At 35.7% G+C, this 15,472-nt stretch overlaps 1 protein-coding gene across 5 annotated transcripts in view; it reads right to left on the bottom strand.

Moving 5' to 3' along the window:
- Positions 1-15,472, bottom strand: part of C17H8orf89 (chromosome 17 C8orf89 homolog) — a 78,653-nt gene that overhangs the window by 41,425 nt on the left and 21,756 nt on the right. For 3 of the 5 annotated variants that reach the window (XR_010936465.1, XR_010936464.1, XR_010936463.1), the window contains exons 1-4: positions 14,015-14,053; positions 13,304-13,457; positions 9,271-11,056; positions 1,057-1,095 (exon numbers count right to left, since the gene is read on the bottom strand). Coding sequence is in view for 1 of the 5 variants with exons in the window: in XM_067712063.1 (XP_067568164.1) it covers positions 9,551-9,615; positions 13,304-13,457; positions 15,012-15,178 (386 nt within the window). In the remaining 4 variants the exon portion in view is untranslated. Of the gene's footprint in view, positions 1-1,056; positions 1,096-8,701; positions 11,057-13,303; positions 13,458-14,014; positions 14,054-15,011; positions 15,179-15,472 lie in introns of those variants that run through there. The other 2 variants (XM_067712063.1, XR_010936466.1) reach the window with 2 other exon arrangements.

Below are 15,472 nucleotides of genomic sequence, written 5' to 3'. Positions count from 1 at the left end.
GCTTTGAAAATAATACACTGATCCATATTGCTTTAAAATACTATTGTTTAACTTCAGTTTCACGTGCCAAAAACAAAAATTGACCTCAATTCTCCAATGTGGTTGGAATTTTTGTTTGTTTTGTTTTATTTGGGTGTGTAATGAGAGTGGGAATTTCAGACTGAGAGTAGAAGGGAAGAATTGATCAGGATTCCAGTTCTTAGCAGTAAGATGGACTTGACACTTAGACTCTCTGGCTACAAAATAACTAGATTCTAAGCATTAAGCAAACCTCAAAAAACTTTAAAGAATTGGTATCGGGCTTCCCTGGTGGCACAGTGGTTGAGAGTCCGCCTGCCAATGCAGGGGACACGGGTTCGTGCCCCGGTCTGGGAAGATCCCACATGCCGCAGAGCGGCTGGGCCCGTGAGCCATGGCAACGGGAGAGGCCACCACAACAGAGAGAGGCCCGCTTACCGCAAAAAAAAAAAAAAAAAAAACAGAAAAAAAAGAATTGGTATCATACAGACCAATACAATTAAGTTGGAAGTTGTTAATAATAAGTCTTAAAATTCTCAAATATTTAGAAATGTATACACACATTCTAAATTATTCATCCATCAAAAAAAGAAATTGTAATAAACATTAAAAATACTTGTAACTAAATGATAAAGAAAATATTACAAAACTTGTGTGATGCAACAAAAGTTGAACATAGAGGGGTTTATACCCTAAAATTCCTGTGTTAGAAAAGAAGACTGAAAATTAGTAAGCTAGATATAAGATATATGTTAGGAAAAGAATAACCCAAAGAACATGGAAGACAATACAGGAAAGAGGAGAAATCAATGAAGTAGAAAACAAACTTACAATTAGAAAGATTTTTAAAAAGACAAGAGTTCTTCACTGAAAAGACTAATAATAAAGGAAAACTTCCAGGTAGATTAATTTGAAAAAAGACAGAAGGCCCAAATAAATAATATGAGGAGAAGTATAGGTAGAGCAAAGACTAAACTTTATGCCAATAAATTTGAACACTTAGACAAAATGCAAAACATTCTAGAAGATATAACTTACCAAAATTGATGGAAGGAAAATTAGAATGCCTTAAGAGTCCTAAAATTAAAATAACTGAATTAATATTAAAAGATTCCTCCAAAGAAAACAAGTGATCCAAATGATTTTACAAATGAACTCTATCAAACTTTCAAGGGAGAGATCATGCCAATTTTAGGTCATATCCTTCAGAGAATAGAAAAAGCAGAATACTCCCCAGTTCATTCCATGAGGCCATTACAGTCTTGACACTGAATCCAGACAAGCAGAGGACAGAAAGGAAAATTAGTGGTAAGCTCACTCATCAACATAGGTTTTAAAACCCAATAAAATATTAGCATATTAAATATGGCAGTACACAAAAAAAGATAATACATCATGCCTTCAATGGGGGTATCCAAGGAATGTAAGAGTGGCTTAACATTACAAAATCTACAAATGTTATTGTCCACATTAGAAAATTAAACAGGGGACTTTCTTGGTGGTCCAGTGGCTAAGATTCCGCGCTCCCAATGCAGGGGGACTGGATTCGATCTCTGGTCAGGGAACTAGAGCCCACATGCTGCAGCTAAGAGTTCGCATGCCACAACTAAAAAGATCCCGCATGCTGCAACTAAGACCCTGCACAGCCAAATAAATATTTTTAAAAATATGAGAAATTTATTTAAAAAAATTAAACAGAAAATCACATTCAGAAAAATGTTTGATAAAATTAAACTTTCATTTATATTTAAAAAAACAAAAAAACCCAAAACAAAACAAACAAAAAACAAAACTCTCAGCAAATTAAAGTTAAAGGGAACTTCTTTACCTTGATAAAGGATATCTACCCAAAACATATATCAAACGTCATTCTTTATGAGAAGACATTAAAAGCATTTCCTTTAAAATCAGAAACAAGTCAAAGATGCTGACTTTTCATTTCTCTTCACTATTGTATTGGTGGTTCTAGCCAGCTTAGAAAAATCAGAAAAATAAAGGCATAGGATTTGGAAAGAAAGAATAACACTGACATTATTCACATATGATTATGATAATCTATGTAGAGAACTCAAAAATTTATATATATCATATATAATATGTATGTATACACAGTATAAAATGTATAATATATATCAAGAAATAATAAGGGACTTTAGCAATGTGGATCAAATTGCAAAAATTAACTATATTTCCAAATATCTGTAATAGAATGTTAGAAATTTTAATTATAAAAGAATTATGGGGCTTCCCTGGTGGCGCAGTGGTTGAGAGTCCGCCTGCCGATGCAGAGGACACGGGTTCGTGCCCCAGTCCAGGAGGATCCCACATGCCGCGGAGTGGCTGGGACCGTGAGCCATGGCCGCTGAGCCTGTGCGTCCGGAGCCTGTGCTCCGCAGCGGGAGAGGCCACAACAGTGAGAGGCCCGTGTACCGCAAAAAAAAAAAAGAATTATGGCAGACTACTAATGATCTTTTCAAAACTTTTTACTCCTTCCAAAACAGGATTTTACTGAGCGCAAGGTCATCCAGGTAGAGATTACATTTCTCAGCTTGCTTCAGAGCTAAGTAGAGCTTTGTTAATAAGTATGAACCAATAAGATATGAGCAAATGTGCAACTTTCTGGTCATCTTTAAATTATAATCCTCTTACCCTAGATTTCTGGGCTTTTTTGTTTTTGTTGGGATGTTTTTGATAACTGCTTCAATCTCCTCATTAGTTATAGGTCTGTTCAGTTTTTTATTTGTTCATGATTTAATCTTGGTAGGCTGTATATTTCTATACATTTATCCATTTTTTTCTAGGTTACCCAATTTGTTGACATATAATTGTTCACAGTAGCCTCTTATAATCCTTTTTATTTCTGTGATCAGTTAAAATGTCTCTTCTTTCATTCTCAATTTTAGCTATTTGAGTCTTCTCTGCTTTTTTTCTTAGTCTAACCAAGGATTTGTCAACTTTGCTCATCTTTTCTAAAAACTAAATCTTCATTCTGTTGATTTGTTTTCTGTTCTCTATTTCATTTATCTCTTCTCTAATCTTATTATTTTCTTCCTTCTTGTAAGTTTGGGCTTAGTTTATTCTTCTTTTTCTAGTTTCTTGAGGTATAAGTTTATGTTGTTCATTCAAAATCTTTTTCCTTTTTTTATGTGTTTACCATAAATTTCCCTCTTAGCACTGCTTTTGCTGCAATCTATAGGTAGGTTATATTTCTGTTTTCATTTGTCCCCAGATATTTTCTAAATTCCCTTGTGATTTCTTCTTTGACCCATTAATTGTTTAAGAGTATACTGTTTACTGTAGGAGTTTAAAAAAAGATAATCTGTATCAAATTAGGAAAGTTCCCTTCTCATAGTTTGCTAAAAATATTTTTAATCATGAATATAGAATTTCATTAAAATATCTTTTGCAATTATTAAAGTGAACATATGAGATTTCTCCTTCATTCTATTAATAAGATGAATGACACCGATTGCTTTTCTAACGTTAAATCAATCTCGCATGCCTTAGGTAAATCTGATATGATTGTGTTGCATTATCCTTCTTATGTATCGCTGAATTTGAATTGGTAGTGTCTTGTTTAGAATTTTTACTTCTATTTTATAGGAAAAATTGGTCCATAATTTTACTTTCTTATAATGTCAAAGCTAGGTTTTAGAATCAAGGTTAGAGACCTCATAAACTGGGTCTTTAAGTGTTCCCTCTTCTCCTATTTTCTGGAATAATTTATGTAACATAGTTTGTTTTTTTTTTAAATGTTGGAAGAATTCACCAGTGTCAATTCTAAGTTGTGTTTTCTCTTTTCTTATATAATATTGGTAATTTCTCTCTCTCTCTGTCTCTTTCTCTCTGTCTCTCTCTCATCAGACTTGCTGCACATTTATCAATTTTATTCACATTTTCAAAAAACTAACTTTTGGCTCTGTTGATTTTCTCTACTGAATATTTGTTTTCTACTTCATTGATTTCTGCTCTTTATTATTTCTTCCTTTTATTTTCTACATTTTAATTTGCATTTCCCTGATGACAAGTGATGTTATGCATCTTTTCCTGTATCTACTACCATTTGTATGTCTTCTTTGGAAAAATGTCTACTTAGGTCCTTTGCCCACTTTTAAATTGGGTTATTTGGTTTTTTGCTATTGAGTTGTAGGAGTTCCTTATATATTTTGGATATTAACCCCTTATAAAATATATGGTTTCCAAATATTTTCTCCCATTCCATATGCTGCCTTTTCATTTTGTTGTTTCCTTTTGCTGTGCAAAAGCCTGTAGGTTTGATATATCCTACTTGTTCATTTTGCTTTTGTTGCCTATGCCCTATCATCTGTTAAATCTAATCTATTATTGTATTTTTCAGCTCAATAATTTCTATTTATTTTTTATAGATTCTAATTCTCTGATACAATTTTTCATCATTTTCTCTATTATCTTGAATATATTAAATATAGTTTTTTAAATCCCTGTCAAATAATGCCTATTTGGATCTTTTGTAGGTCTGCTGATATTGTCTGTTTCTTCTCTTGGTTTTTGTCATTCTTTGCCTGATAAGTTGTGCTTTTTAAAATTTATTTATTTATTTACTTATTTACGGCTGCATTGGGTCTTCATTGCTGCATGTGGGCTTTCTCTAGTTGTGGCGAGTGGTGGCTGCTCTTCATTGCGGTGTGTAGCCTTCTCATTTCAGTGGCTTCTCTTGTTGTGGAGCACAGGCTCTAGGTGCACAGGCTTCAGTAATTGTGGCATGCAGGCTCAATATTTGTGGTACACGGGCTTAGTGGCTTTGCGGCATGTGGGATCTTCCCAGACCAGGGCTCGAACCCGTGTCTCCCGCATTGGCAGATGGAGTCTTAACAACTGCGCCACCAGGGAAGTCCAAGGTATATTTCTTTTAATGTCTGATAAGTTTTGATTGAATGCTTGAGACTGTGTACACAAACCTGTAAGGCTCTGGTTTATCTTATAGTTTTCCAAAGAAAATTTAATTTTCTTCTGGTAGGCATATCACTTTAATCCAGTCAAAACTGGGTTTTAACACAATAAATAGAAAGTGTAAAAGGATGAGCTAAAGATGAAATAAATAGCATGCCAAATGTCAAAAAAAATGGGGTTTTAGCCTTTTTTAAAAGCTAGTCTATTGTATGCCGTTATTACAGTGTGTAGCTCTTCAACAGTTTCAACTGAAAGCTTGTCTTTGCCAAGGGCTTTCCATCTTGGCAAGCCTTAAACTCCCTTCAACTCCCACCTCTGTCTCCCTGGCAAATGCTAAGTTACTGAAATCTCTGCTCAGTCCTTTAGCCTCCAAGAAGCTATTTTCTGTTTCATGTCCTAAAATATTACCCAGCATACATGTCACTTAGAAACAGGCAAACACCTGTTGGGGAATTTGCTCACAGACATTTGGGCTCAGTTCTCTGCAGTTATTCCTTCAGAATCTCAGCCTTTTGAGTTGGAAATGATTGCTCTTGACAACTTAAAACACTGTTTTTTAAATACTTTTATTATTTTATATTTTTTTAAAAAATGTTTTTACTGTATATTAATATATATGTAATATATTACTTTTATACTTATTTTATATATCATAAAATATATTTAAGTTATTATTTTTATTTATTTATTTATTTATTTTTTGCAGTACGCGGGTCTCTCACTGTTGTGGCCTCTCCCGCTGCGGAGCACAGGCTCCGGACGCACAGGCTCAGCGGCCATGGCTCACGGGCCCAGCCACTCCGCGGCATGTGGGATCCTCCCGGACCAGGGCACGAACCCGCGTCCCCTGCATCGGCAGGCGGACTCTCAACCACTGCACCACCAGGGAAGCCCTAAATTATTTTTTATGATTAGCTCTTAGGCGAATTCTTGGTAGTAAAGTTGGTCTGATATAAGTTATTCCATCATAATCAGAGATGGAAGTTCTCTGGGCCATTTTTTTGAAAGGTGTGACCACATGATCCTTTCAAACTTTAAATCAGATCACATTAAAATCATTCTTCTGTTAAAATCATGTAATCGCTCCTCATTTCAATCAAAGTTAAATATAAAGTCCCTTTCAGGGCCCCACAAGGTCAGATACTCCCTTACCTCTCTTACCTCATCTTCCACCCTCTGAGATTAGCCATACTTGACTCCTGATGTTTTTTTCCAACAGGTCAGGTACCATCCCACCTTGGGACCTTTGCTGGCCCCAAGAGAATAACATTTTCCCAGAGTTTAACTCCCTCACCTCTTTCAAATCTTTGCCCAAATATTATTGCCAACCACCCTATTTAAAATTGTAAATCATCCTTCTCTCCCCAGATCTCCTGATCTACCTTACCCTTTTCTATTTTTTGTTGTTGTTTCTACTGCACTTCCACCTTTTAAAATACTATGTATTGGGCCTTCCCTGGTGGAACAGTGTTTAAGGATCCGCCTGCCAATGCAGGGGACATGGATTCGGTCCCTGGTCCAGGAAGATCCCACATGCCGTGGAGCAACTAAGCCCATGTGCCACAATTACTGAGCTTGCGCTCTAGAGCCCGCGAGCCACAACTACTGAGCCTGCATTCTGCAACTACTGAAGCCCATGCACCTAGAGCCCGTGCTCTGCAACAAGAGAAGCCACTGCAATGAGAAGCCCGTGCACTGCAACGAAGAGTAGCCCCTCACTCATCGCAAGTGGAGAAAGCCTGCGCACAGCAACGAAGACCCAACACAACCAGAAATAATAAAAATAAAATAAAATAAAAATTTTAAAAGTAAGTTAAAAAAATAGTATGTATTTTAATATACTGTGTGATGGATTTGTTTATTATATTTAATGTTTGTTGGCTGTATTCTCTCACTAGAATGTAAGCTCCACGAGGGTAGGGATCTTTGTTTTGTTGAGAGACGTACTCTAGGCCTAAGAACTAGAACAATGAATGGCACAGAGTAGATGCTAAATTCATGTTTGGTGAATGAATGAATGAACGAATGAACTGCCTTCTTATATGACTCTGAAGGAAAAGCAACAAGTATTTATATTTACTGAAGGCTCCATATGTTGTAGGATTGGTACAGGCACTACAGAGATACAAAGGTGAATAAGACATAGTACCCAGCCCAGAAGAACCATAAAGTTGGCCTACTGGAAAATAGGCAGGCAAATATTCATTTGGGCCAAGATGCAAAACAAATGTCTTTTGTTCTAATTAACATTTATATTTTTATTTCATGTTACCTGTTGATTACAGAAGTTGTTTATAGCTGATGGAAATTCAGATAAAGGAAATATCCAAGAAGTTTATGAACTTCCACAGGCTAAACTTACAAAGCTGCTAACAAATCAATCTGACTGCCACTGACAATCTCAATAGAAGTCTTACTTAGTAATTTTCATTTTTGTTGTTTGTTTGGAGGTGCTCTATTAACTCCATTACTCCATAAGTGCAAAATCATGGAAGTGATGAATGCACTATAAGAAGACAACTATGACTATGACAAAAATTAAAAATAAGTAAGGTTTAAAACATGTTATGCTGGTAAGGAAATAACTGTTGTGCACAGGTAAAGGATGAAACACTTGATAGTCTGAAGGACAAGTAACAGGTAACATATAATGTTAAAGATGTAATGCTTAAAACAGTGTTTCTCCGTTGAGGGTGATTTTGCCACCCCAAAGACATTGGGCAACATCTGGAGACATTTTTGGTTACCACACCTTGGGAGGTGCTAGTGGCATCTAGTGAGTAAAGGTCATGGATGCTGTTAAACATCCTACAATGCACAGGACAGACCCCCACAGCAGAATTATCCAGTCCAAAATGTTAATACTGTCACTGTTGAAAAATCCTATTTCGATAATAATCAACAGAAGGCAAGAAAATATAATGACAAAATGAAAGATGTTTGACTGTACAGCTCAAGAATCTTCACCACTGACTTTGGGTAAAATCACTTCAGGAAATGGCTAAGAATTTATTGGAGAACATAAATGCTAGACATATGCACTGTGTCATATGCCATAAATGGTTCCTTTAATATGTTGCCCCATGAATCTGTAACACGTGAAGCAAGGAATGAGGCAGTAAGTGTAGATACCAGAGATGCCAGGAAATTCTCCAAAATCTTGTAGGCATCATTAAAAGTGTAACTAACTGACTCAACAGTGTCTGTTTTTGAAAAACAAAATTCTGATTAAATGTATCAGAAAGGTGGAAGTGAGAATGTCTGGTTTTAAAGCTTCAAAGGACAAACTCATACTCCAAATAGGTGGAAATGCTCCTTGGTGCTGTAAAGTCTCTTAGTCACCATGGAGTAGTTTTATGGAACCCAAACTGTTGGCATATAGATAGGTTTTTGTAGTTGGATGTTATAGGTACACAGGTTCATGAAAAAATTAATTAGAAGATAAGGCTGGAAAGGAAAGTTAGGGGAAGACGGTAAAGAGTTCAAGGCCAAGCTAAGGAGTTCATACTTTAGTCTGTAGGTAACAAGTTGTTTTGTTTTTGTTTTTGTTTTTGTTTTTTGTGGTATGCGGGCCTCTCACTGTTGTGGCCTCTCCCGTCGCGGAGCACAGGCTCCAGACGCACAGGCTCAGCGGCCATGGCTCACGGGCCCAGCCGCTCTGTGGCATGTGGGATCTTCCCGGACCAGGGCACGAAGCCGTATCCCCTGCATCGGCAGGCGGACCCTCAACCACTGCGCCACCAGGGAAGCCCAACAAGTTGTTTTTGAAGAAGGGAGTGATGTGATTAGAGGCCAAGTTTTAGGCTTTTGTTGTAGTGTTAAAGGACTTCCAAGGTCAGAAACTCTTAAAGCAAGACCATTTTGCAGGTTATGCAACGGTCCACATGAGAGATGATGAGGGCCTATCCCAGGGTCCTGAGAGGTATGCCTGTTAGCATAACTGATGCCATCTTGGGTCCACACAGTTTCTCCTGTCCTCCCACTGACCTTACCCGGGACTGTACTGTGCAGTCAATCACTTCTCTGTTGTTAAGGGCTTTGTAGTTAATAGATATTGCTTAATAATCATTAGGACCACGTGACCTCTATGCCCTGTTAGCCTCCAAACAATGATGAAGACCTCCCTGACATATTCCTGGCGCCCATGAGAATAGTTACCCATTCATAAATCTTGACTTAGGAATACACTTCCTGTTTTCAAGCACACACTCCCCATGCCCTAGGTTAACTATAAAGTTGTCTCAATGACCCCTCGGCAGTGTGGAGTGTGACTACACGTTTCCAGATGGCTGTCCGCTCAATCCCATCCTGTGAGTAAGTTACCATATAATAAGCTGATCCATTGATTATGTGGAGCTGCCCGCCTCAGCTTTTGGTCTCAAGATGCCTTCTCAGTTCGGTAGGCACTTTTTGTTCCCTCCATCCTCCAACGTGAGATAATAATGGTATGTATATATTGAACACAACATCCACTAAGTTTATAAACAAAGCTTAAAAGAAACATGAACAAAACAAAGACAATTAAGGCAATGGAAAGAAAGGAAGTTTAGAAAAGATAAGTATGGAATAGTTAATAAGACATGGGGTAGGAGAAAAAGATGACCCAGCCTATCTTTTGATTTCTCCTGAAGTAGTGCCACAGTACATGCTGGCTTAGTCTTCTTTAACCTAAAATTATATATTATCATAAATTCACTCTTACATAAATCCAGGGTACATTAATTTTTTTAAATACAGTAAGAGATAAGAAGCTTGCTTTCAGTGAAATTCACTTGTTGAAGGACATCATATGAAAATTAAATAAACGTTAAAGAAAGGAAACTCCTTCTATCAAGGAAACTCCTTCTATCACAAATAATCCAATCAGAAGCAGATATGAACCAACTCAGTATCTCGATTTTTGTTAATAAATTATACCAGTGGCTGAGTGTTAGGTCTGACTTTTCCCACCTTTATCTTATCACTAATCATGATTCAGGAAATGCTAGAGGAAGGGACTCAAGATTAGATGAACAGGGTATCTAGATATGCCAGATACCAATTATCAGTTATTTGTGCTCTTTTTACCTATTAATTACCACAATCTGAGTTTTGTCATAATTAACTTTTGTTCCTATTGGAATAGATATAGATAATGAGTAGGTTATTAGAGGAAATATGTCACGATTGAATCTGCTGTGGGCGATATAACCCATGAGAATTCCAAATTTCTTGTAACTTCATTAAACTTTAGAAGTCAGCTATAACTTTTTTTTTTTTGTTCTCTATTCAATCAAAACATATATTAGTTCTCAATCCATGTGATACAGTTTAATGAAGTCAGCTTACACGGCTGCTTGGAGGTATCCTAGCAACTTATTACCATGGCAACATCACACTTCCTAGTTGTCAAATATGGGTACAGTCAAGATGAGCCGACCTAGTATTCACACTGAGGTTTGGAACTCAAGACCAGCCTTAATGATTGTTATGTGATAAGGTTTTAGTGGTCCCTACGGACACTCCTCAGATTCTTTTCCACCTACTGACTGATAACTGAAATTCTATGATTCATCTCCTTAGCGTGAAGGGCTTTATGTCCTTCAAAAAACATAGAACATCCATTTTTAAAAAACAGTGTCCAATATCAGAACAAATATCTTTGTGTATTGGCTGCATGGAACTTTTAAAGATAACACTGGTGAGTTGAGAGGTTATATTGCTTCAGTTTCATAATATTAATTTAAGGGAATTAAACTCACAAATCATCGTTTCAGGTCTGCTAGCCTGCCAGCTAGAGGCAGTTTGTCATACCGCAGGATAGCTGTAATTTTTAAATCCACTTCACCTCGAAGACTATTTTCAGTTATATTACCAAAGTATGCCTTGAGATTCACTGAAAAATTTTATCATTTAAGAAATTTAAAAACACACTAAACTTTTATCAGAGTTTTTAAATCAAATATCCACATATGGAGATTTTTTTTAAAAAAAGGATACAGGGTTATATACAAGACAGACAAAAATTAGTACTTCCCTGCTTTGCCAAGACTGTTCTTTCACAAGGCGTTGTTCAATATGCAGAGAATAAAATACTTGTAGGCAACCCGACATGTTCTCAGTAGAATGGCTAAAATAAAGACACAGGGAAAAGAACCAACATTTACGTTCGCCAAGCAGTTCATAAGCAGTGTGACACTCAGCCACCACTCTTCCACTTTGTGTCTGAAGAACACTTGTCATAACACGAATATAATATAGTCAAATTATTCTTCATTAAATTAAGTAAATTCACACTCAAGTCAACATAAAATATTAAGGGATCATTTCACAAACAGCCAAATTGCAAATGAAAAAAATAATGAACTGAAATCGGATGAAAAAGGAAGCAAATTGAAGACTTAAAATCTAGAGGCCCAATGGGTTAATTGTTGGTGCTTTCTGGGTTTCCAGTTTCTTTAAGATGATCATATGCATTGAAAGACTGGTCTGTACTGAGACAAGTCCACGGCCATAGGCAGCCCTACATACGTTTGCCCAGAGGTCAAGAGTGAGCTAAGTGTCAGGGATACAGGTGTCTCGGTAACAGTGGAAACTCACTGCCCTTAAGTAGGTTTCATATTCATGTTTCCAATGGTGTCTCCTCTTTCTACATCCCTGCCATCCCTCCTCTTTAACTGCTACCATCTACTCCACTAGCAACTCGCAATCTCTCTTCTGCCATCTCTGATTCTGCCTTATTTCACCATAACCTCACTTCAGAAAGAGTAATTTTGCTTTTTATATTTTTATAGCTTGACAATCTGTCCTCGAATGATATTAAAAATGATGGGGGGGGGGGCTTCCCTGGTGGCGCAGTGGTTGAGAGTCCGCCTGCCGATTTAGGGGACACGGGTTCGTGCCCCGGTCCGGGAAGATCCCACATGCCGCGGAGCGGCTGGGCCCGTGAGCCATGGCCGCTGGGTCTGCGCGTCCAGAGCCTGTGCTCCACAACGGGAGAGACCACAACAGTGAGAGGCCCGCGTACCGCCAAAAAAAAAAAAAAAAAAATGATGGGAAAAGCTTTATGTATGTTATTGTTCATTATGGTGTTATTTGCAAAATCAAAAAAATGTCAAAGCAACTTGAAAGTCCAACAATAGGGAAATTAAATAAACTATGGCTCTAACAATGAAATATAATGTGGCCAGTAAAGACTGTTTGAAGATTATGTCATAACATGAAAAAAATGCATACGTGTAATATTAAGTAAAAAAGGGCAGAATAAAAAATTGTAAGTACACTAAAATCACAACTCCAATAAAAATCCAAAATGAAGGAGGGTAGAAGAGAACCTCCAACAATAAAAATGGATATGTTAGGATGGATAAATTATCAAATAATTATTTTTATTTTTTCCCCAAATTTTCTACAAAGTTCTTATTTTCATAATTTAGATATAAACTATCCACAACTTTTCATTTTCAGTATATTCTAATTCTTTATTTATATTACCAAAATTTGTTTCCAGAGTAATTAACGAGACCAGTAATACTAGTGGATAACTCAAGAAATATATTCTGAAATTCCAATATGTGTGTGCTATGCATAACTAGATGACTTCAAAGCACACTATGGCAGGAGATAATATGAAAATATACATTCTCCCCTAAAGAGAGCTACAACTCAGCCTGCTATAAATGCTTCATCTTTTTTTAGGCTGGAAAAATGAATTAGTACTAGGCATTCAATAAATACTTGATGAATAAATAAATAAATGAAAGCAGAAACCAAATAGGATATGAGACTGTCTTACTAACTTACAGGTCCCTTTGGAGAAAGAAGTTTTCTTTTAATGCTATGTCAGGCAACCTGATTTAAAGTAGGAAAGGTGTTTATCATAACGTGTTTAAATGCCAGTATTCAAAGTCAGTGGGACTTTTCTGGCTGACAAACTCATTTCATCTGATAGCAATGCAAGGTCTTCATTAGGCTGACATCTCATTCAGGATCTCCCCTCACACCACTTCAGTCAAACTAGAAATGAAACACAAGGTTCTCTATTCAGGGTACAGAAACCTGTTAATATTGCAAAGAGTTCATTTATTTATATTGCTAAAAATTCCAATATTCTCATGAGCAATCTATGCTAAAGAAATAAAGATTTTTTTAAGTAAGTCCTTAAATTCCTTCTGGCAATGTCACTTGAAAACAGAAAAAAGTACCTACTGGTCAAACTGAATAAAATTGCTAATTGAGATTTTTTAAAATTAAATCCTTTATGCAAAAAATAGTAGGCAAGAAAGAATTAGATTCACTAGCCAGAAAAACCTCTACATTCAGCAGTGTTACTATAAATAAATATTCAACAAAAGAGAATCGAAAAGAAATGACCTACCTGACAGGAGGCATCTCGGTATCAGCATGCAGGAGTCTTTTATGAACCTCTGGTGGAGTGGAACTTACACTTTTTTGGCAATTTTGCAATCCTGGTAAATATGGCATTTTGACACATTCTTTGAATTCTTCTAGACCAAATGCTGTGGTGTATTCTAATTAAAAATAGTATAATAACCATCTGTATTACTTCTTAATTAAATGTATATAATTTTTTTTACTATATACTAAAATGTATAATAAATATACCAAATCAGTCATTAAGAAAATAAAATTAAGCTACTGTAATTGAGCTAGCATCTTTCCCAAGAGAATACCTTTCAATTCCAAGGACAGGGACTGTAGGCAAGGCTGACTAAGGCGCTAAGAACTATTAGAAAAAGGAAGAAGGGCAGCTTCACAGATCTCCCATAGTCATCACTGTCCTTCATTATTTTATTTAATCAGAATTCCCAGAACATTAGATACATTCACATTGAAAGACAGATTAAAGGCACTTTCAAGAATCTTGTAATATCTGCTACTTTAAATCCTTTCACCTTCCTGCTTTTGTGTAGAAATCAAGAGGTACAAATACATGATTATCGGAGCTAGCAGTGAGAGAGAAAAGAATTCCATTTCAGGCATTGATTTTAACTTTCACTCTGCAAAGTCCCCCATCAAATCTATAAACAGCAACATCTGAAGCATCAGGAGGGCTTCTTCTACTGACCTCAGGTATCACTGGTATAAGACGTTGTTCAAATTTTTCTTTCTTTAAAAAAAAATTCAAAATGAAGACAGTAAATGGAAAAAGAAGATTAAGAGATTAAAGGTTTGGATGATTTTTAAACATAGAGAATTGTTTTCTAAGCTTTCTCTACTAAGTAAATCTAGCATAGCAATAGAAATAGCATTTAATGGGACTAGAGTAATATTAAATGCTCAAAATGCTATTTTTCAACCTTTGATTATTCTTTTTTGGAAAAAATAGTTTCTCTTGATCAAAATCATGTAGAGTTTCTTTTCAGTAATTAGATTTGGAGGTAGGAGAACAGATAAACTGGTGTATCTTTAATAGGAATCTAGTAAAAACGATGAAAAAATACAGTAACACACAGTCAAAACCAGGAGTGATGAAATGGCTGGGGAGTTTGAATTTTGCTGTTTTCAAGAATTCTATCTCCATTAATAAAGCCAAAGGCAAAATTCAGTATAAACAAAAAATACAATTATAATTTGAAATTAAGGGGGAAAGTTATTACACTCATATACAAGTCAAAAGTTCTGAAATTAGTCTTTATTGAGCAACTATAAGATATAAGATACTTTCCACATAGCTCACTCAAAAAATAAAGTTTGGGTTAGAATTATTAATACAAAAAGGTGCTGTTAAAGATTTGAGTTTCTTAAAATATAAATACCAACTTGAGGTATTTTAAAACAAACATGACTTACAAAAAGAAGTATGATCCAACAGAGGTAGCACTACACTGAGATCAAGAGTAGTTCTTTAGAATTTGTTTTTTATCATGAGTTATAGAATGACCTTAAGTAAATTATTCCTTATCTGCTTCCATTTTTCTTTTCCATAAGCCTATGGTATTATCCTTCTTACCTAAATGTTACAAAAATTATTTAATGTCTCTTGACTGATTAAAAAAGTACATGTAAATTCAAGGTACTACTTCTATATTTTTGTAAGTAAAATAAGTATAAAATGAAGTTACCTTTCCTCATCTTTTGTGTTTCTAAAACTGCTTTCCTCCAACTTCTCTCAAAAAGAAAACAACTGTCAAGGGAATTTCTGGTGACATTAGAAGGTTCAAATTTGATTTCAGGAGGCAGCATTGGCATTTTTTCTTCTTTTTTCAACAGTGCTGATGAAAGTAAGATGCTGCACCGGATTCAGGACACAAAATACAAAAAAAGAAATTGTTTTCCATCATACAAATTAAATACTAACATAGATTTAAATGAAAAGTTTACTTATAACACGTAAATACATATTCTTGGGATTTTAAAGCAAGAGGCCTTTAAGAACATAGCTAAAATAAGTTGTAAGACTTTTTTCTTTTAAATATTTTATATTTTAATGAATTCTTTCAAATTTGAGGTTACAGATATTTGGCAATATAAAAAAATCTAAGGTTCAACAGCAAATTATCATGTACATGACAATGTAATGCTT

The sequence above is a fragment of the Pseudorca crassidens genome, chromosome 17, assembly GCF_039906515.1.
Source record: "Pseudorca crassidens isolate mPseCra1 chromosome 17, mPseCra1.hap1, whole genome shotgun sequence".
NCBI classification, from domain to species: domain Eukaryota; kingdom Metazoa; phylum Chordata; class Mammalia; order Artiodactyla; family Delphinidae; genus Pseudorca; species Pseudorca crassidens.
This window is presented reverse-complemented; position numbering and strand designations above follow the sequence as displayed.